The 22,640-nt window shown below is 43.7% G+C and overlaps 1 protein-coding gene and 1 non-coding gene across 8 annotated transcripts in view; both read left to right on the top strand.

The window, feature by feature from the left end:
- The window catches only part of PDE8A (phosphodiesterase 8A), a 126,414-nt gene extending 104,041 nt beyond the window's left edge, over positions 1 to 22,373 (top strand). For 2 of the 7 annotated variants that reach the window (XM_054516203.1, XM_054516202.1), the window contains 11 exons: positions 847 to 1,045; positions 3,781 to 3,998; positions 4,811 to 4,943; positions 7,828 to 7,992; positions 8,874 to 9,003; positions 9,749 to 11,640; positions 12,167 to 12,292; positions 16,109 to 16,203; positions 16,433 to 18,700; positions 20,228 to 20,288; positions 21,278 to 22,373. In XM_054516203.1, the coding sequence (XP_054372178.1) occupies positions 847 to 1,045; positions 3,781 to 3,998; positions 4,811 to 4,943; positions 7,828 to 7,992; positions 8,874 to 9,003; positions 9,749 to 9,855 (952 nt within the window). In that variant the 3' untranslated portion in view covers positions 9,856 to 11,640; positions 12,167 to 12,292; positions 16,109 to 16,203; ... (1 more) ...; positions 20,228 to 20,288; positions 21,278 to 22,373. Of the gene's footprint in view, positions 1 to 846; positions 1,046 to 3,780; positions 3,999 to 4,810; positions 4,944 to 7,827; positions 7,993 to 8,873; positions 9,004 to 9,748; positions 11,641 to 12,166; positions 12,293 to 13,954; positions 16,204 to 16,432; positions 18,712 to 20,227; positions 20,289 to 21,277 lie in introns of all 7 variants that reach the window. The other 5 variants (XM_054516204.1, XM_036389317.2, XM_054516205.1 and 2 more) reach the window with 5 other exon arrangements.
- Positions 19,949 to 20,080, top strand: LOC118691011 (small Cajal body-specific RNA 15). Its single transcript, XR_004980938.1, has one exon. It is a non-coding gene; the product is annotated as a small Cajal body-specific RNA 15 (non-coding RNA).
- Positions 22,374 to 22,640: the final 267 nt, after the last annotated feature.

The raw sequence follows: 22,640 nt of genomic DNA on the forward strand, positions 1-22,640 counted from the left end.
TCCCAGATCTGTAAGAGCTTTGAAAGTTATTCAAAACCAAAGTCTAAGAAAGATGTCAGGCACTTAGTTAACAAATATGCACTTCATTATTAGACTGTGGTTTTATGAGCCAAAAAGGTGCAAAAACCCCCTAGGGTTTTATTCTTCTTTAAAATGGTTTTATTTTAAATGAAGGTATTTACATCCACTTGCTTTAGGTTTTCTTTCTTTGCTGCATTTTGATTTCTAATGAAGTAATAGAGATAAGTAATTAAAAAGAAAGATGTAAAAATACAGTCAGTCTGTGTGATTTACAGCATTTAATGGGTACATTGCAGTAACTTAATTATCCCAGCCAGCATGCATGAGATCACCAGGTAGGTTTCTCTGTTCTTACTGATCTGGAGAGACCACAGAGGGACAAAGGAGGTACTTTGTTGCCTGTACTCTTATTAAAGGTAGTATAATTATGATTGCTTCCTACTGTGCTTAAATAACAGCAGTTCATTTGTTAAGATAAGTAAAGTGATTTTCAATGACTCACAAGTATGAATATATTGCTAGTATTGCCTTAAGTCCAAGCAGACATATGGTAATAAAGCCAGGATAATTAATTGAATTTTAGTGCATTACAGTTCCCTGACAGAGAAACCTGGAGACACCTTTGTCTGACACTGGGGGGGGATTAAGGGGGATTTGACTTTATGTATGTTACAATTCCAGTATATGACACAGTAATTCTCTAACGAGTCCTTACACATCATTACATATGTCATTAGCTAAAAATGCTGTGTGGATTCACACTGTTTATGCTATATAATATTCTTTCAGCTGCATTCATTTTAAAACTTTTATTTTTCTCCACAGGCCTTTGGTTTATCTGGGTCTCAAAATATTTGCTCGCTTTGGAATCTGTGAATTCCTAAACTGTTCAGAATCCACTCTGAGGTCATGGTTACAAGTTATTGAGGCTAACTACCATTCCTCCAACTCCTACCACAATTCTACTCATTCAGCAGATGTACTTCATGCTACTGCTTACTTCTTGTCTAAAGAGAGAGTAAAGGTGAGTCCACATCTATGTGAAACAATGTAGGTGGGAAATACAGACGCAATCAAAGAAGGATCTCAGAAACAGATTCAAAAGCCAAATGTCTGCCCAGTGCCAACCAGTTTGGTAACTCTGAGGTCAAAGAACTGGGCTGCTTTGCATGAATTGTAGGATCTCTCTTACAGTATATGTAGAAGGATGGGTACTAATATTACAGAATTGAAGAGTTCTTGATGGGAGAATAAGAAAACCTTATTTTCAAGTAAAACTTCTTCATGTAGTTAAACCTTCTCAGATAGGTGAGCTAATAACATAATTATTTTTGTGATGGCACATGCCAAATACAGATTTAATGTAGTAAATTACCATCTCTTATGTCTTGTGATGGTCATTTTGCAAAAGATTCCCAGGACAATATAGGCCATAAAGTAGACTGTATCACCCACTGGAGAAGATGCCCTGAGACTGCATTGGAGGAGAGTATTGAAAAAAATTACTTGTCACTACCATAACACCCACTGGGGTATTAGAACCATGAAAACCAGAATAAATCAGAGTGACTTTTGCTCTCACATGTCCAGACTGGAGAAGGGGAATAAAGCAGTGCTTGGTGTGTGTGCAGTAGAGTAGTGGTGGGACATATTTCTGAGTCACAGTCTTGGGTAGAAGTTCTGAACTGGCCTTCCTAAGGAGAGCACCAGTGATGGGCACCTGGCTGAGAAATTTGTGACTGTAAACAAGCTTCTGACAGCTCATTAAACTGTAGTAATTCCGTTAACTTGGAGCTGCTGCTCATTAGTGTGCTCTCCAGAGGCTGATTTACACATACTGTATGCCAAGTGGGGATAGAACATCACTGGATTTTTTCAGCCCCTGATTTGCCAGAGGTTTAGCTGGTCTTCCCAAGAATATCTATGAAAACCAGACAAGATCTGGATTCATTTCAATGCCACAGAAGCATGACTGCCTCCTCTTTTTCCAGAATGTTATTTCCATTCCTCTGTAGGCATAGGAAGAGAAAAAAATGTTGCAGCAACAGAAGGAGCAGAATCAAAGTTCAGAATTCTCTCTTCATCTTTTCAAAGTTATAGCCCAGCTGCTTTTGTGTTGCACAGAGTTCAACTTAATCTAAACACAGAAAGCCCAATTCTGCCACTGAAATTCATGCTGAGAATATTTTTTTTTGCAACTTGAACTCAGTTCAACTTGCCTAGGAAGATTTTCTGGCTTTGAAATTGAAGCCATATTCTCAGAACCATTTTCTGAGAAAAAAACGTTTTCATGGGAGTTAAGATAACAAAGTTAGAATCCTTGACTTGACATTGGGTGTAAAAGTGCTGTAAATCCCTGTGAAATAAGTCAGGTAGACTGCTGTGGTCTTCCAGGCCAGGTATTCTCATGTTTCTGGCCATTTCCCCATCTGCACAGGTCTTTCTCAGCTACACTGAATGCTGCTCAGTGTGTCCCTCTGAGGAAATCCCTCTCTCAAATTCCTCTCTATGAACTTTATACCACAAAAATAGAATCCCATGAGCAGCAGCTGAAAGAAAGAAGGAAGAAGTTAAAACACAGCAGAGAGTATTTCAGACAATGCTAAATATGAACTAGAGCAGAAAGAATTATTTGCCTTCTCTTGTTTTCCATGAGAATCTCTTGACAGTCTTCAATGAATAATTTCCCTGCTCCTGCAAAGTCAGGTCATTGCATAATTTCAGGAGGTGTGAAGAAGGGTAGGGTTTGTCTTTTCACCTACCAAGTGTAACTATTCTGAATGGTAGTAGTGGGCCCACAGAGAATTTGGACCTCAAATTAAAGCATATTGGAATGAAAATTATCTGCCGTGCTCCCAGATTCAAATGGGAATATTTCTGCTCTTGTGTCTCTTTCATTTTATTAAAAATTTTAATATAATTGTTTTGTATCTGTAATCCTTCACAAATGCCAGTATAAACACAGCACGAAGGCTGGTTTCCAAATGTATACAAAATATTTCTGAGATGCTTAGTTCTTGTTCTCCTTTATGCTTTAATAAAGTATTAGCACTTAAGTGTAAAATCTTAAGAGTCAAATAGGTTTGTATTTCATGACAGGGTAGATAAAAACAGGCATAAAGCAATGCCCATTGCAAGGAGACATAAAGCTTGGAGTGCAGCATGCTACCAGAATCAGAATGTGACACAGAAAGTACAGAACATGTGTCATGTAATTTATCCATGGATACAAAACATTGAATATTCTCCATAGAATATGCATTAGCTGTAACCCAGGACAGCGCTATTAAAGAGCTGGATGTATGGATAACATTCCTTTCAAATTGTAAACCTAGCCAGCACATAAGTGGAACATGATTAGGACACATTAAATTGCCAAAGGAAATTAAGGGGTGCTAATAGAATAATTTTTAGCAGTATTGGTCTTTTTTCCAAGTCAAATGCCTTAACTCCAAGTGAAGGTGGTTTCAGTGTTGCTAGAAAACACAAACTAATTTATTACTTTACATTTGTTTAATTTGATGTGCTGTGACAAAGGTGTGGTTAAGGCAAAATTTAGAAGGTACAAAATGGCCAAAAAAGTCACGCAATGTTCAATGAAGCTTATAATGAATTTTCCATTGCTCTCTGTAGAACATCTGACCCTTACTGATCTCCAGAGTTTTGGCTTTTATTCCTCGGCGACTTGGCTTAATCTTATGGACAGAATAGGGTTTCTAATGAGTCTGCCAGGAAAACTAAGCACCCTTCTATTTTCAGCAAACTCTGGATCCAATTGACGAGGTTGCCGCGCTCATTGCTGCCACAGTGCACGATGTGGATCACCCAGGAAGAACAAATTCCTTCCTGTGCAATGCTGGCAGCGAGCTCGCCATTCTCTACAACGACACGGCCGTGCTGGAGAGCCACCACGCTGCCCTGGCTTTCCAGCTCACCACCCGGGATGGCAAATGCAACATCTTCAAAAACATGGAGAGGTAAGCTTGACCCCCAGGGCCCTTGTCTGCCCACCTACATCTCTCACTTCCTTCTGTGTACCATAAAGCAAATAAGCATCCTAGAGGAGGGCACCGCCTGGTGGATAACTCTCCATGGCCCTTGTGAAATTTGCTTCTAAAAGAGTAGAATGGTTCTGTCTCTCCTGCAAAGAACTTCTGAGTAATTCCCCACAGTCAGTTTCTCCTGTCCATAAAAAGGGAAGACCCTATCTAAGGAATTTAGTATAAATCTTAATGTGAGCAAGTCTAGAAGAGTTGTTTTGTGTCATTGAATGGAGAGGACAAGCTATGGCTGGGTGGGTGGAGAACAAGGAGAGAAAGAGCCACAGAGCAGTGTGAAGGATAATGAAGGGCCTGTTGCTCTTGCAGCCTCGGAGAAGCATTTAGGGCAGGATATGACCACTGCCTTGGTTCTCTCAAGACACAACAGAAAAATATTGCTGAAAACTTGCCTGCAGAGTGAGCCACAGCTGGGTGTTTGTGCTAAAAGCCTTGGGAACATGCAGGTGTGGCATGTCCTAGCAGCCTCCTAAGCAGCTGGTGCCTCTGCTTCTGCCCAGGTACTGTTTCTCCTAGAGATCCAGTCATGCCTGGAGCACATATGTCCCTACACACCAAAAGTACTCCTACATCTAACAGAGACACAGCTGCCCAAGCCTTTATTGCTGTTCTTTGTTCCCCTAGCACCTCTCTCAAACAGGAATGGTCTGTTGCAATTTTGTTAGACTTGTTTTAGCAACCAGCCCTTTGTGACCCAGCCAGCATTCTTAATTGTTTCCTTCTTTAAACAGGAATGAGTATCGAACCCTTCGCCAAGTCATTATTGACATGGTCTTAGCAACAGAAATGACAAAGCACTTTGAGCATGTCAACAAGTTTGTCAACAGCATTAATAAACCCTTGGCAGCACTAGAAGAAAATGGGGTAAGCAACACTGCAAGTCCTCCTTAAAATGCCTAGGCAGGGACTGGGAACCCTTGGCAGTGGGAAATTCCCATGTGGTGTTCTGAGAAAGTTTATCAGAAATGTGGAGAAAGAGAGGCTGGAGATTGATCTTTCACCTCTGGGTCTGAATCCCCTTCTGCTTAACATGGTTGTCACTCGCTTTGAGGGTGAGTGGGACTCACTTGGATCCTATTAATATCACAGTGCTGTGATGTCGTACTTGGAACCAGGACCCTGGGCTGTATCTTTTCATGGAAAAACATTATTTTGATTAACCCAGTTGCTCCCATGGAAGAAGTGGGGAGACTGGGCATTGTTGTTGGCCGTTTCTGCAAAGGAGGCAAGGTTTGCTCCAAAGCAGAGGCTGAATTGCATCCCTCCCAAGGGGCCATGCTGGGGGTGCAGCATAAGGGCAGGTCTGTGGGCTGGCATGTTTTGCATTCTCTGGCAATAAAGGCCCTCAGCCTCCAGTGCTGCCTGGCAGCATTCATGGGGTTTCTGTGTGCTTTCTTTTTTAATCTTTAAAATAGATGATGGTGACATTATGTATCATATAATCAATAGCCATCTGGAACCCCATGGACACAAAGAAATTGCCTGTTAAGAACTCTTTCTGAAAAACCACACCAGTTTCAATAACAGCTTCAACCAACAGTTTTGTTGCCAGTAAGAGCAGTGTATAATTTTGTTGGAATGATTTTTGCAAAGCGAAGACTTGCAGAAATGGTTATGATAAAGCTTGCATCGGTGGCAACGTCATGGAGGAGCTGTAATGGTTTTCTGTATTTTCTTACCATGTTTTTTAGAAAGCCACATTTATGACTGTTGTTTGAGCAGCAGCATCCATGCAAAGAGCAAAACTCCTCTTCTTGCCTCTTCAGGGAGCTGAACAGCTGCTGAAGAACAGGGCTTGGACCTGTACAGTCAGAGAGTAAAAACACAAACAGGGACATGGAAAAATGAAACAAAAGTTTAGTTCTACCCTTAAGCCCCAGAAACTGCAGGGAAATTATCTGCCCCACAAGGCATTTGTGATTCACAGCAAATTGTACCCAAGGATGGGAAGAAAGACAAAGAATATATAATTTCTATTGAAAACAAGAAGCAAAATGTTTCCCTTCTTTCAGCTGGGAGTTTCAGTTTGGCAAATTCTTATTCAAAGGCCTGTAATGTGTGAGTGGGTAAAGCAAATTATTTATTGTGTTGAGCAGAACAACACTGTCAGCCCCTCTTTCAAGTCTGCTGTCCCTCTGGCTGCAGCAGCAGTGTGTGTTTTCTGGCCTGCTTTCCAGTCATGGTGGTGACTCAGGGCAGTGTTTGCAGGCTGAGCTGCAAACAGCCTGTTCCAAATGGGATAGTTCCACTTCTTTTTATTTATTTATTTATTTATTATTTTTATACAAATCTGTTCAAAGAGCCATGCTGAGAAGCTGCTCTGTTTGTTTCCTTTCTGCTTTTGTTTCATAAACTGAAAAAAATCCTTTCCAGCTCCAGCATCCTTTATCCTCCCATTTCCCCTCATGATGTCACCTAAGCTATGACAGGAAGCCAACATCTGACATGCAGAGACACCTCTGCACTCGGAGCAGGATGCTGGGACTAAGCACAGTTAACACATTTTATTCCCAAGACATCTGCATCCAGCAGGTAGAACTGTGCCTTTGGTTTGAACAGATCTCAGAGGTGAACATCCTTTCTTGATGCCTGGTGGTTTACCTACTAGGATATTCTCTACTATCTCTAACTGGGCAATCTCTAATTTTCCATGCCTAATTTCCATATTTGTGTTTCTGGAGCTTCCATCACTTTATGTTGGCTTTCTCATATATAATTTTCCCATGCATTTGGAGGTGTATACATCTCTTCTGTTTTCCCTTCCACATACTTAGAAATGAGAGAAAAGAATTGGTTTAGGCATCTCATTTTGGTGAGACCTGTGGAGCTGGTATTTCTGAGCCATTTCTGTACTATCAAATTTTTTATGACTGTCAGTTTCTTCCTTTAGGAAGAACTTTCTTCCCCACAAGAATTTTCTTCTGAAAAATGTCATGGTTATTCTGACCTAATAAAAGGTCAGAATGTTTCTACTGCTTTGTATCTCCCTCTTTGTACAAAACACTACAGGAACTGGTAGCACATTATTATTATCATTACTGTTTGTTACTTCTTCCCTGCTCTGACTGTGGAGCAAGACCTTGTTAGGTGCCAAAAAAGTCTTGTATGTTCCTTGCTTCAAAGAGTTTCTATTCTGAGTCGACAGCAGTGTAAACTGTTGTACCTATCCATCGTTAAAGCGTCCAGCAGCAAGGGAAGGGAATGAGGAACATGCCTGGGAGGTAATGTGGGATCTGACTCTCTGAACAGTAGCAGTGCTGTCAGAATGATTGATACACTGATGGGGTTCGTGTGCCAAGGGTGGCTCTGCATCTTGGGTCAGTCTCTCTTTTCAGACCAACTATTCCACTCTTAATGTGCAAGTCCATTAATCCTTGGGTTTCAGCAGAGAGTTACATTTTTCTGCCTACACGGTCTTCATCACTATGTGTGTAGTGATGAATTTATCCTCTCCACACTTTTGAGAAGGCAGATAAGGAATAGAGGGATTACATGACTTGTCCAAAGATGCCAAAGAATCTGTCACAAAGCCAGTGACTGAATACAGAAACTGGAGATCAGTGCTAGCTCAGAGCTGTGGCTAACTTTGATAATCCACCTATAAATTCAGTCAGACATCAAATCTGGTAGCCAGTAGCAGGACTGATCCCTACAGGATGTGCTGAAAGCATTCCCAAAGCACAAAAGCTTTTGAGTTAGTGCATAGAGACCTTGCTAATGTTATGTTTTTAATTCTTAAATGTTACAGAATAATGGTGATGGAGAGTCAATCAAAACTGTTCTCAGGTCTCCTGAAAACCGTATCCTTATCAAACGCATGTTGATAAAGTGTGCTGACATTTCCAACCCATGCAGACCCAGAGAACAGTGCATAGAATGGGCCGGGCGCATCTCTGAGGAGTACTTTGCACAGGTAAGGCAGCTAAAACAGGCTGCTGGAACTGCAGGTGAGCATCTCTTTAAAAGGGAGGGTGTCACAGAATGTCTCAGGCTGCATGTGAGAAATAATAACCCTTTTATTTTAAATGATGGGGATTACTCATGCCGGTACACAACTAGATGCCTTCAGAGAGATGAAAGCTGACAACTTCTATTGTGCAATTTTTGAAAAATCTAAGCTTTCAAGTTGTTCAGTTTGGAACTGGGCTTTTTGAGCCTTGTCCGCAAATGCACTCCCATAAGACAGAGCAAGGATGTCTTCTGTACCCACATCCTGGCTTTGCCTCTGGAATAGGATCGTCAGGTTCTAGTGTTTGGATGGGAGCAGCACTTACTCCAAGAAATGCTGTAAGCCCTCAGCACACTGTGCTGAGGAAGGGTTTTAGGAAGATGTGGAAAAGGAGAGGGCAGTCGTTATTACAGATTATATACCAAACACTGCAGTTGGAACCTGGCACCCCAAGCAAGGGGGAAGGGAATGCAAAAGGTATTTTGCCATGTCTGAGGGGGACAGATCACTGCCTCCATCAGAGACTGACAATGGTTGAGCAGCTCTTAGGTCCAAAGCAGTCATAACTTGGTAGTGTGCCAAGTTACTTAGGGTCAGCTTGTGTGCAGATACAGAAGCTAAATATATCCCTTTGTGGGAAACACTGGAAGGCACTATTTGTCTGCTCTTTTGCTGAAACTGAACAACTAGGTGCCCAAGATTAAGTTGCTGCTGCTTCAGATTTATTCAGGTTCCTCCTCTGATTTAGCAGATGCATGCTATAGTCAGTGCCAAACAATCTGCTGCTAAAAGAAGCCCATTAACAGAATGTGTCTTAGATGAATAATCACTAATGTTTTTTGCAGACTGATGAAGAAAGGAGACAAGGTTTACCTGTTGTGATGCCAGTTTTTGACAGAAATACTTGCAGCATCCCCAAATCCCAATTATCATTCATTGATTACTTCATTATTGATATGTTTGATGCCTGGGATGGTAAGCAAAACTCTGCTGTTTCCTGATGTGAACAATTTGTGAACATTTGAAGCTGCTGTGATACAAAATTTCTTTTTTATGGCTCCTAAATAAAGGGAGAGAAAAGGGAAGATTCCTGCAGTTCAAGTAAGATTAATAACTTCATTATTGCTTATAAGTATGGCTACAAGCAGTTCTCATGGCTTGCCTATAATATACTAGATTCAGGCAATCTTTAACTTCTTAAACTTGCTTCTCTGTAAACAGAGAACAGAACACATTCTCTTTGATAGCTCTTTGAGCACAGTCATTTTGACCATGTTAATATTGGTTATTCTTCAAGGCAAATTTCTGCTGTCTGGAAACTGCTTGGGGGAGCAGCTGTTTCCTTCCAAGTGCTGCCTCCATGGTAAAAGTGGTCAGAAATGTGACTCCCCTGAATGCCAGATCATGACATGTGACTGAGGTTTGATGAGGCAGGATAATTACAACCATAATTAGCTATGCCCCTCCTGGAAAACTGTGTTCCTTTGCTGGGACTCACAATACCAGTATTAAGTAGATTTACAGAACAGTTCTCAGTGGCCCCAGTGCTACATAAGTGCTGAGAGCTTTACAGCCAAAACTATTGCAAGCCTCAGTATGACAGATTTAAGCTTTTCTACTTAACACAGTTGCCCGGACATTTCAAGTGATACTTAAGCAGACAGAATCTGTGACTGTTTCGGTTCTGCAGGCTCAATACTTTCTGCCCTCCCTTCCCTAGCATTTGCCGACCTGCCAAATCTGATGGAGCATCTGAATAATAACATTAAATACTGGAAAGGACTGGATGGAAGGAACCTGCGAGTCCTCCGACCACCACCAGAATAGCAGTTAGACCATGGTGTGTCATTCACTAGCCAGATGCATATTTATTCAAGCTCACTTTTTTCTGTGTGAATTCAGATTTGTTTTGGTCTCTTCAGTATTACAGTAAAGCTAGCCCATGCACTTGGGGAACTTTCACATTCAAGAGAACAAGAGGTCAGCAGTTGACTTCCCAAAGTCCCATGTGTGGACTTGGATGAAATAAGCCCACCAAATGGAATTACACTGGATTGCTGCAGTACTTGTACTGAAGAGGGTTTATTACGAACATACTTCTGTGATACCTTCATACCAGCATGTGAAGCTGGAAGACCTTGAAGAGAATCCTCATAAAAAGGACATTCACTAGAAGTTTATCTATTAATAGAGACTCACAGCTTTTATGAGAAAGCTACATGCTTTTTATAAGCACTTCAGACAGCTATGTAGAACAATCAGACATTTAAAATGCAACTGTCTATGAAAGAATTTTTTGATCTATGAAAAATAGATGTACTGTATTTTTTCACATCACAGAAGGTGCAATCATTCACTTCTGAGCACTACTGAAAGTGAGTTCTCCTTAAGAAATTTAGTAGCAAATGTAAAAAATAACACAAGAATTTTTGAGGTTGATCGTTAGCATCTATGATTAAAATGTTATGTTTTATTTATTTTGTTAGATGTTCAATATTTTCTATGAATTTATAAATACTTAAAAGCCAAAGCCAACTTTAGATGCATTATAAATTTACATGATTCATACTCATTAATATACATTTAATTGATGTACAGACCTTTTATTTTCATAATGCAAATACAAAATACTATACAATGATACATTTTTATTGCACTGTAAGGATAGATGTGTATGTTTAAATATTGTCTGATTTATGTTAATTAAAATAAGTTTTATTAAAAAGGTCTCACTTGAGAATAGTAGAATAAACAAGAACTGTATACTGTCTGAGCACCAGAACTGCAGTAGTTCTCCCACAAACCAGTGAGGACCACCTGAACTTCTCTTGGCTACAAAAATAATAATGTGTTGGAACTCTTTGTTTTCTCCCATGACATTTTATGACTGAACTCCCTGTTAAAGTCTGCCTTATTTTATATAGTATTTCTACAAAGCATTCCACAGCATATATGAAGAGGTGATACTAAGCATCTAATGAATTTCAACATTTTATAGCCAATATATTTTCCTCTGCCGAAAAAGAAAAAGAACATAAAGCCACCAACACAAACCTTCAACTCAAGAAGTTTGTAAAGGCTGTGTACCTTCACAATTTGAATGAAACCTTCATAGCAACTACCAGAAAATAATAAAATGTATATTTTAAGAAGTGTCAAGTCCTACCCATTTCATTTGAAATGTATATGCACTTTGCAGTTTGCAGACTAACAAACACATGAAATTCTTTTTAAAAATAACTAAGATACTTTTTGTCTGGGGAAGGGAAAAGTTGAGGGGGTTGAATGGCATGAGGGTGATGAAAGGTGTAGCTGGCAAGCCCCTGTGTTTGTGGCCTGCCCTTGGCAAACCCCTCAGATCCTTGTGTACCCTTGGACAAGCCTCTTTGCAGCTCCATGCAGTGCCACACTGTGTTCCACTGGAGGACTCAAGGAGTATCCTGTCAGCCTTCCCAGTCAACAGAAAGGCATCCAAAGGCACTGAAAGGGCTGCTGACTGTCGTTCCTGCAGAGGAATTGACTTTAGAGACATTTTGAACCATTTCTGAAGATGCAGAAGCTGGAGAGAGGTGCATGATGGAGCAGTTCAGGGACTGCAGTAGCAGCCTTAAGGTAAGAAAGGAAGAGGTGACCTCTCCAGGTGTTACCTGCTTCTGCTTCTCCTTCCTCTCCAAGCCAGGGAGACAGATGGGCTATCACCATTTGTTCCTGTTAGTGTCATGCCCTTCTGCCCTTGTGTGGTCTCTTTACCTACTCAAAATTCAGTTATATGCTATTGGGGCAGGGAATTCTCTTTTCATAATTCCGTGTAGTTCATTGTTGTGTGCATGTTGCCTAAGCCAGGGGGCTCAGATCCTGTGAGGGGTGCCCAGACTGTGCCACTGTCTCACTGACAGCAGTAGGACAGAAGCTTCTCTGGTCAGTCTTCCAGAGGTTCTACAATCAAAGCTGAAGGAGCAAATATCTTTTCATTGAAGGCTCAATAAAACAAGTATCCTGTTTTCACAGGGAACTTGCAAGGAGAGGGAGAGTTGGCTGACAGTTTTCCTGGCAATATCACATTGTATTTCCCTACATTGCATCTATTGTAACCAGCTGTAATTTTCTACCTGGTAATAATCTCTTCTGTTCCTTACAGGCTCCTGTGTCTCCATTAGGGGAAAACTGCATCACACCATCAGTGTCTCCCTCTGCTTATCTGCTGCAATGAGGATGGGAGAGGAAGTGTGGGCATGAGCATGTGGGCCTAGAGACTTGTTTGCAGGTAAAAATCATGGAATAATTTAGACTGGAAAAGACCTTTAAGATTATGGAGTCCAACCATTCCTGCAGCATTGCCAAATCCACCACTAAACCATGTCCCCAAGTGCCACATCTACACATTGTTTTAAATCCCTTCAGGGATGGTGACTCCACCACTGCCCTGGGCAGCCTGTTCCAGTGCTTGACAACCCTTGAATTATGAAAAATTTTCCTAATATCCAATCTAAACTTCCCCTGGTGCAACTTGAGGCCATTTCCTCTTGTCCTATCACTTGTTTCTTGGGAGGAGAGACTGATCCCCACCTGGCTACATTTGCAAACTGAGGAGGGTGCACTTGATCCCCTCATGCAGATCCTCAATAAAGATATTAAACTGCCCAGAAAAAATATTTCTTCATAAGCATAGTCAATATTCTGGGTTATATTAATGTATGGTAAAAGGCAGTTAATTTCATCTGCTATAAAAGTGCCTGATGCATCATCACTGAAAAGATGTGATCAATATGATTAATTCCCTGAAATTCACACTGCATCTTTATTTCCATTACTTGGACTGTAGAACTGTGCTAATTAACCCTCTCTGTAAGCCAGATTTATGTCCATATTGGCGTACAATAATTTCACTTAACATAAAACACTGATTTTCAGCCACTGCAGCTTTGTTCACTCTCCTGTCCATCTAAATTTGCCAAGGTCAGATTATAATTAAAATCTGGAACCATGATGCCTGATCTTTACTTACTTCCCACTGAGCTTCTCTGTCCAAGCCACACCTCTGAAGCCTTCTGTGCACTGTGAGGCTGTGCCTGTTCCGTGAGGATGATTCCATGAGCATGAAGGGCCTTGCTGTGGAGCACTGATAGCTCTAACCTGATATTCACTGCTCCAGGATGCAGATGTCTTTCCTCCCATTGCACATGCTTTAGCCATTCCAGATTCCCTTCCTTTATTCTCCAAGATTACACAGCAACATCACATGCCCTGTGCTCTGAACCCTTTCCAGCTTTTTGAACTGTCACTCAGTGGTGGAACTTCCTGGGGACAGAAATGGCTTTACTGATGGTCCTTCACCATGGAAGGGAGAACACTGGAATAAACTGAGTGTGACTGAAGTGTTCCCAATTTCAGTTAGGCTGGCAGTCTTATGTAGTGTCTGCACTTTTCATTTGTTCTTGCTTTAATGCTAACACAAGAGTAAATTCTAATGTAGACATGATGAAGGAGAGGTCCTTTATGCACCTCCAGGGCTTTAGTAAAAAGCTTTGTGTTTTAGAACTTAATAAGGTTCAACAATTCAGCATTAAATGACAGAATGAATGGCTGTATTTTCCATGCTGCATATTTTCTATCAGATAATCCTGCTTTTAAACCTGGGTATCACTGTAGATGCTTCCAAGTGAATCTGAATTATTATGATCTGGTAAAAAAAAATATTGTGTTTTCAGCAAATTGTCCTAGGTGAATGTCTTTTTCCCTTGTACAAAATTTGGAGTAATGATTGCTTATTCTGACAAAAAGAGAAACCAGGTGGTATGCACAGCTACCTTATCACAAGTCTGAAGATGGCTTTCATCCTGCAGTTTACCCAATGGCTATATAAATAATTTGATATATAAATTTTAAATCTCCTGAAATTGAATGAATGCCTTGTTTTTTGTTGCAGTGCCTTTTTGTCTGGGTGTTTCTGCTTGTCTCGGTAGAGGAATCATTGATAAAGCATTTTTAAAAATGTGTCTTGAACATGAAGGAATTGAGCAATGGCAAAGACATTCCTGCATGAAAGAGAAGAAAGGGTAATAGATATCTAATAATCACCGGCTGGGTGCTGAGAAACAGCACAGTAGTCAGTTGTGCCCTTCAGTGAGACCAGAAGGGTTTGAGTCATGACTCTGCAAGGAGTGCTTTGAAATGAAGTCTCAGAGCTATTCACAAGCTTCAAAACAAATAATCTCTCTGCTCATGTGTGACATCATGCCTCCAAGGTGCAGGGGTCCCAGGGGTGCTGTTAAATGATAGCAGGATGGAGTGCACTTTGTCCTGACATGATGTTTAGATGCAGAAAACAAGCTTTCAGATTGTTGCTATGTCCCTGTGCAGCCCTGTGCTGCTGGTTCAGAACAAAGGGGATGTCCAGGTGTTTCAGCTGTTTTTTGCTGAAGCTTTGGCTCTGTGAACAAAGAGCTGTGGCTCAACTCCACTGAATGCTTTCTCTTGGTGCCTGCTTTGAATGTTACTTAGGAAGAGTGTCTCATGTTTTCCTTTTTTCCACTTGTTCAACATCTTTAAGACTCTCCTCCAACATTTCCCATGCAATCCTCAGTGGACTAAGCTCTGCAAACCCTGTGAAGCAATGGCAGTTGTCTCTTTAGCAAGCAAGGCAACTGAGTTAGGAAAGGCCAGGGAACCCAGAGCCACTAAGTAAAGTAGCTTTGAGGCTTCTAAATATCTTTGAAGTCCTGGATCTTCAAGCCCTGCCTGTGGTTTAACAGTAAGTGTTAGGCCAGTCTTTTGGTCTTCTCATGTTCCGCTTTTCCCCTTTCTTCCAGCTTCTTTGCTTCCGTTTTTCTTTCATGTGCTAGGAGTCTTTGCTTTAACTTCCACTGGCTGAACATCTCCCTCAAACACACAGCCATAATGCTGGGACTAAAGCCTGTCTTTCAAACTGACTCTTGCTGCTTACTACAGCTATTACCACAAGAGAATCTTTTTCTTTCTGGCTCAAAATTAGCCTGGAGAAATATCTTATAATGGCTGAAAGCCTTACATTATGTATGCACAGGCAGAAGGAGAATACAAACACAGTTAACTGAAATAGCTTGTGAGTACTGCAGTGCTGCTGGGGCAGTGGGAATATGTGTGCAAAGCTTTGGTACTGTACTCCCACATGCAAAGTGAAGTCAGGAGTGTTCCCAGGCACCTCTGCCTTTGAGGTTATGTTAGCAAGCACAAGCAGCTGGGGACACTTGTTGAAATTTCGATCTGCCTTTTCTCGGTTTGCTTGCTCCCCCCATCGAGTGGCAAGAGTCATTGCTAGAGCTGAAACTCATCTTACTTCAGCCCGTGGTACTTAACAGAAATCACTTCATCCTTTTATTACAGAGGTAGTGAAACAGTGCACCAATGCATACAATTTTCAAAAGGAAGTGAGAAAGGTGATTCCTCCTTGAAACAAAAGGAGGAATTCAGCCAGTGAGTAATTATTCAAGTGAGAAGTTGGTCTTGTCTGTATTTAATATTCTAGAGTGGTATTTGATGTAAATCCTTCCCCAGAGTTCATTACATTAGCTCTTAGCTCAACCTGAGCATGCTGAATGCCAAGTTCAGCATGCAGCATGTTTTATCACCAAGGAGAATGACGTCAATCCGGTGATCCTGTAGCTCCCTAGCTCGGGGGAGGAGGTATGGCTTTGTCTTCAGCCTAAAGATAAAATGAATACGTTTGATAAGATTTTCTTGGCATTTGCTGCATAAAATTTTACCTCCAGAAAGAACCGTCTCTTTTTTTTCCTTAAAAAAACCAAAAAACAACTCAAAAGTTAATTTGCTTGTAATATTATTCTACACAGAAAATGAAATTTCTCCTTTACAGATCCCTGAGCTTTACAAGCAGACCCACAGAGCCCTTTCACAGGTGGGGGAAAGGAGCTGCAGGGAAGCATTGGGGCTTGTGGGCATCCACCCCAGGGCAATCCCTGGCCTAGTCGTGGGGCTGCCTGCCTGCTGCTGAGGGCTCTGGTGAGAATCCCGCCAAAAAATGGGAAGAGAAATGTAGAAAGCAGGTGCTTTCATAAAGGTTTGCCTCTGGTGTTTTTCACAGATACTGGTCAGAGCTCCTGAGATGGCAGAGCTTCGTCCTCCCACCGCACTGTGTGCCAGGCTCGGTGAGACTTGCGGGAGAGCCGAACGCCACCGGTGAGCACGGAGTCACAGCGCTGTCCCCACGCCGGGCGGTGCGGCTGTTCCACACTGTGCTTACCAGGCAGTGCCGGCTGTTCCACACTGTGCTAACCAGGCAGTGCAGGCTGTTTGACACTGTGCTTACCAGGCAGTGCAGGCTGTTTGACACTGTGCTTACCAGGCAGTGCAGGCTGTTTGACACTGTGCTAACCAGGCACTGCGGCTGTTTCACACTCTGTTACAGGGCAGTGCAGCTGTTTCACACTCTGCTAACCGGGCACTGCAGCTGTTTCACACTCCGATACCGGGCAGTGCCGGCTGTTTCACACTCTGCTGACTGTAAGTAATGCAGACTGCAAGGACACAGCGCGAACGGGAGCACTCAGGAGCAGGGGAGTCGTCCAGCCACCCCTCTGGGGCTGGGCTGGGAACGGTGGGTAACATCAGACATGGCTTTTGGGGTTAATGAGGGAGAAAGACTGCAATTGCTGGCATACAGACAGTTGTCAGGACATTGTGAGAGCAGAGTGAAGTGCTCTTCACCTGACAACCAAGCCCTAAAAGTAGCGGCCTCTCCCAGCCCCTCAAAATCTACGCTAGCAGACTCAGTGCCGATGTGCTGTCCCCTGTTAGAACAGATCTCCGATAAGGCAAGGTCGGAAAGCACAAAGTTTTAGCTGCTCTATCATGCCAGGAACAAAAAAGAGCCAAACCACCAACCTACCATCCAACCAAAAACAACACAGAAACCCCAACAACAAAACAAACAACCCAAAGCCTTGTTTTAAAATAAGCTGTTCTAAATAAACAAGTGTTCTTTGAACACAGCAGAGTACATACGTAACAATGTTTGTTAAGTAAATATCAGTGACACATTTAAGTCTGGCTCAGTAGGTATTAGCAAAGTGATATTTGTGTTGTTTTGTTGTAACAAGAGTTAATTGTGTTTGTAGAAGGTGGTCTGAAAAAAGGGACTTTGGATTTGGGGCTTGATTTCTTCCATCTGCCTACCAGTAGCCCCACTTTGGGACTTAAAAGTCCTTCCCAATGCATTGAATTTGGTGAAGTTATATTTACTTCCATTGGCTTAGCTCTGTTCATAATCTGCTTCATGGGTGTTACTTCTTACCCATGGATCCACTTAGATTATTTTGTCTTTCTGAAGAAAATCTGTCCTAAGCCTGGTTGCAAATATATGGTCACATTACTATAGTGTGTACCTGAAATGCCACAGTTCTGTGGCTGAGCAAAGTTCAGACCTACTTCCACCTCTTCTGATCAGATGCATCCTGAGCTTAGATTTTCTTCTTGTGCTGCAAGCAGAGAGAGACAGAGAGCCCCACACAGGCCTGCTCTCACTGCTGTGCCACTGTGCTGACCCAGTCATGAGATATTTGTAATGTGCAAAACCCTGCTCAGGGACTGAGACAGCACAGCCCAAAAGCCAATGGCTGCTTTTCCATTTGCAGCAAAACAAAAACAAAACAAAACCACAAAAAACACCACCAACAAAAAAACCCACCAAACAAACAAAACCAAACCATCAGTTTCTAATTTAAACAGCTATTTATATAGGTGTTTACATTTCTGTCTATCCTTTGGCCTTTTGGTTGAACTCTTAAGAGCCAGATATGAACTCTTAAGGTTAGTGCACAGAGAAATGCAAAGCAAGAGAATAGGTTGTAACAATGATGATGCTGAATTTTAAATTCTCCACCAGAAACAAAGGCACTTTTTTCTGTTGGACAGGCTGTGAGGAAGTCAGACTGTTTCTTAATGTCCTTTACCGTATGTCAATATAAGCCATCTCTTTGGGCATGGTCAGAAATTTTCAGCTTAATAAATCCTCACTGTAAACTACATGCATCCATGTATGGGAGGCAAAATGTTTACTTCATCAAGCATTTTATTATACAGACCATGAAATACATCTGACTGTCACTGCACAGGTACAAGACATAGTTCTATTACAGCAGCCTGGCTGCAGCTTTCACCTCAGCACAGGGGACAAGGCAGGAGGTGTTGGGGGGGCCCAGGCACCACCTGATGATTCACTTTCCAATATCAGAAAGGGAATGTTAAAGGGATTTTGTTTAGAGATTGACAGAAAACTTGAGTGTTCGACTGGCTGCAAAATCCCTCCAAGGCAAGGGAGTTCACATGCTACTTTGGGCCCCGTCCAGCGTGGATGAGGGCGCCGTGCAGGTGATTTGGGAGCTGTGGAACACCCACCTCAGGGGTGAGAAACAGCAGCTTTGTCCGGCCCCAATCCTGGAGACCCAGGAGCTGCTGAGAGCTGGTGGCTCTCCCTCAGCGTGGCCAGGGCTGTGCTAGCAGCGGGTGTCATTCTCGTGCTTCACTCTGCAGGATCAAGCACATGTTATGGGAAGGAATGGAGGTGGACAAGCACAGCAGGTGCTGCACGGGATGGTGGCTGCTGCAGGCAACAATTCAGCTGTGTGTGGATGGAGCCATCGCAGGGGAAGCCGCTCCATGGCCCAGCCCAGGGCAGGTAGGGCTCAGGTGGGTGCCGAGCGTGGTGAGCTCGGCTCGGTCCGTAATGTCTCGGGAAAAGGCTGCGTTAGTGAGGCCGGGGCTGCGGGAACAGAGCGCGCACTCCAGGGGGGAACTTCGAGCGGTCTCTCCGCGTCCGAGGCGCTGTCTCGGCACGGACAGGGAAGGGAAGAAGGAGAGGAAGGAAGGAAGTGAGGAAGGCAGGTAGGCAGCGCCCGCCCTCTCCCCGCCCTCTGTTAGGGCGCTCCGACGGAGCAGCGCCCGCTGCGGGAAATGGCGGCGCCACGAGGAGAGGTGGGGGAGCTCATGGCGGCGGGGCCCCGGCCCCGCTCCTGCTCCTCCCGCGGCGGGCTGAGGTGCTCGGGTGCGGCCGGCCGGCAGGCAGCGGGAGAGCGGCGGAGCTCGGGCACGGCCTCCCGCGCTCCCTCGCACACGGAAAGGCCCCGTGGCCATGCGGCCGGAGCGGCTCCTGTGCCATGGCGCCGAGGCCCGGGCTGCCCGCGGCTCTGTCCGTGAGCCCCGTGTCCCTTGCGGGAGCTGCCGCCGTGATGCCCGTCCCGCGGGGAGCCCCGGGCCGTAGCCGGCGCGGGGCCCGTGAAGAGGCGCTCCCGCCCGGGGCCCAGGTAAGCGCTGCCCGCCGGGCCCGCTGCCGCCCGGGACGGGCTGCTCGTGGTGGTGGTGGTTTAGTGAGGTAGCCCGGGACCCACTAGTGCAGCCTTTCTGGGGCTCTTCAAGCCATAGCTTGGTGTCTGGATTTTATCTAGCTTTTATTTAGCTGTGGGGTGAGCACCCTTTTGGCAGAGGATGCAGCCCCTTACAGCCATTTTGTGAAGCAGTTTTCTCAGTATCGCTTCCACCAGAGCAAGTAAAACTTGAAAAGTAAGCTTGTTTGGAAAAGGTTTAAGTAAGGTGGGTAAGCTGAGTCCCAGTATATATTGACAACTGAGCACACCACCATGAACGTGATGGAGAGAAAATGCACTAAAAGGCAGTGTTGTGTTTTGGACTGGCCCAGGATTGCAGTAAAGTGTGAGCAGGAAGCAAAGCCTCACCTTTGCACGGTCCCTGGTTGCTTTGCTGTGTGCTGCTAATGAATGATATTGGGAAACAGAGGTGAACAGTAAAAAGATTCAACTGGATTTGAAGACAGGAATAGGGAATTGCCTTCCTGGTTAGGCTCTGCTGTCTACTTTAGGAGGGTGCAGCGTGGTTTGAGGCTTTTCAGGAGTTTCTTGTGGAGATTCATCTGGAGGACTAAGAAAGTGGAGCCAGTGGCACTATATTGACTCCACTGATACTATCCTCCTAAATTAAATGGTGGGAGAACAGGGCCTGTCTGTGAGATAAAAGTCAGGACCTACTTGATCTACCCACAATGTTTTAATGGCAGTGAGAGAGAGCAGGTTAAAAGTCATGTGTTTCTGTAGTGAAAGGTTGGATGTGTTTGTTTTAAATGTATTCCAGCTATTGCATTGACTCTTGTATTTGTGCTTTTGACATGTGTCACCTGTTTAATTGCTCACAGGCCCTTTGTTCCCGGCTCCAGCACTGGGTGAGGAGGGACACTGGACATGCCGTGGATTACGGTAACTGGTTTAAAAACTGTTTCAGCCTCAGAAACCCGTGTGAGACCAGTGTGGCCTTCTGAAAGGGCTTCACGTGATGCCCTCCAGTGGCAACAACGTGAATTTGAAATCACTGGGAATTGGGGAAAGGGATCCTTCTGGCCTGAAGGGGTTTGGGCAGCCCTGGCAAAGTCCCCAGTTAACTGCTGGGGGAGGATGGTTGGGGGTGTCCTGTCCTTTGGCAGTTCCTGATGCTGCAAGTCCTGCAGGGATGCATGGATCACTGCTGCACATAAGGACTGCCTGTGGGCTTCAGCTGGCCAAAACCAGAGCTTTAGGCATGAGCTTCTGTCCTTTGCAGAGGATGGATTTTACTGTGTGCCAGTAAATGCCCATAAGGAAAAGGAACAAGGAGGAAATAGACCAAACAGATACCTGGAAAAATGCAGCTCGCAGCACATAATGTTAGAGATAAAGACAACTCATTTTTAACTGACTGTTGCCCTAACACATGGTGTAGTTCAGCCAGAGTTCCTGTATACAGGCCAGAGATAAGAACTGGTTTCGCCTTATCTGAGATACCTTTCAATGCAGAGAAATAGATCTCAGATCACCACAGTTGTCCAAGGTGAGTGCTATACTCAGAGTTCAAATAAACTGAATACACCTGGTGAATAAACTGAATACACCTGGTGAATAAACTGAATACAGAGACATGCAGGTATAAACTTAGAGCTTAGTAGACCTTTGTAGAGGAAGTGGTGGCCTCCCTGTAAAGGATTTATATAGAGATTGTTCAGAGCAACAGCTGGTTCTAAGAAACACACATTGTTAAGTTTTCTTTGCTGTATAAATATTTAAGTGATGGGGTTTGGATTCCGAAGAGAGGAAAAGCTTGGTTTAGTGCTAACAGGTGAAGCTTTTATTAAAGAGAAACATACAACCTCATTTCCCTTACTGTTTTTAACCTAGAAGCCAATTATTGCATATTTTTTCTTTCTTTCTTTCAGATAGTTCTGTCACTGCCTTAGCAGTCCTGTGCCATGCCTGGTGCTGACCATGGGGCCATTCTCCTGAGCAGAGTGCTCTGTACTCAGCCACTGGCAGCACAACAACGGAGCTGTTTGGTACCTGTGGAGTCCCACTGCAGGGGTGTCTGAGCACCTTGCATTTGGCTCAGAAAATCTGCCCTTGCACAGTGAGTCCAGTGAGAGGGTTGTGAAGTCCTGGGGACCTGCCAGTTCAGTTCACCAACTGGAAAGTATTTGCCAGGTTACAGCTATGGTTTAAACACTTGAGGTGAAAGCTGGTGGTGGGTAGTGGAATCATGGGTTCACCAGCAGCCTTTGTGCATTAGAGGCTCTGTTGGGAGGTTCAGATGTCCTGATACCTCTGCTCTGATACCTGTGTGTTACACTCTTTCAGGTATCTAAGAGTAGGGCTCTCAGTTTTTGGCTGATAGGGGTAAAACATGTTCCAGTGGGTAGAAGTTGCACCCAGAGTCAAAGAGTACATTTTTAAACAAAGAATGGTGCTATCTCACCACTTCCATCCCCTGCACAGGAGCTGTACCCTAGAGCTGCTGTTCCCATGGCCATGCCAGCATCAGCAGGGCACACATGGCCACGAGCTGCTCTGCTCACTGGCACACCAAGCAACTGAAAGTCTCTGGCCTGCTTACAGCAGGTCTGACCAAGTGACTGTAACAACCTTTTCTGCCCTGAAAACACCTTCATTCCTGGTAGGTTAAGAAAGGATGCTGTGCTGGTATAGCTCAGTGTTGCTAAACCCATCTTCTGAGGCTTTTGAAACAGATACCCAAGAGCAGCTGGTACTAATTACTGCTGTAGAGACATACTCAGCTCCTGTTTATGTGGTTTCTAAAGGCCTGTTTTGGCAAGACTTTTTTTAAGCTATTTGAGAAAGAACAGACAAGCTTTTGATACACAGTTCTATGTAAAATCTCTTTAGTTTTGCCAACAGTATTTATTTGTAGAGACCCTGCATATTGTAGAGGCCACTGCTTGTTCCTGGTGATTCCCTAGAATGGAAACTTGAACCAATGATTTTTGTAATGAATGTGCAATAAATCTGTGGAAAAGCTTCTCTGTTAATGACTCTTGATTGAGTTCAGGTAGTTTTGACATAGATGGCTGAGGCTGTTCAGAGCTGGCCAAGCCTGCTTGACAGGCAGGGCCTGTCTTGATCGGTGTCTGGAAATGAAACCCAAACAAGGATGTCTCAACTGCGTGCTGGGCCAGAGTCCTTCCAGCCTCACTGGACACACAGCTTCTAGGGCACAGCATGGAGTGGAATTCTTCTATGCTGAGGGGGAGAACAGATCTGTGAGTGTGGAGGGAGGGTCCACCCAAG

The sequence above is a fragment of the Molothrus ater genome, chromosome 13 (assembly GCF_012460135.2).
Source record: "Molothrus ater isolate BHLD 08-10-18 breed brown headed cowbird chromosome 13, BPBGC_Mater_1.1, whole genome shotgun sequence".
In the NCBI taxonomy this organism is placed as follows: domain Eukaryota; kingdom Metazoa; phylum Chordata; class Aves; order Passeriformes; family Icteridae; genus Molothrus; species Molothrus ater.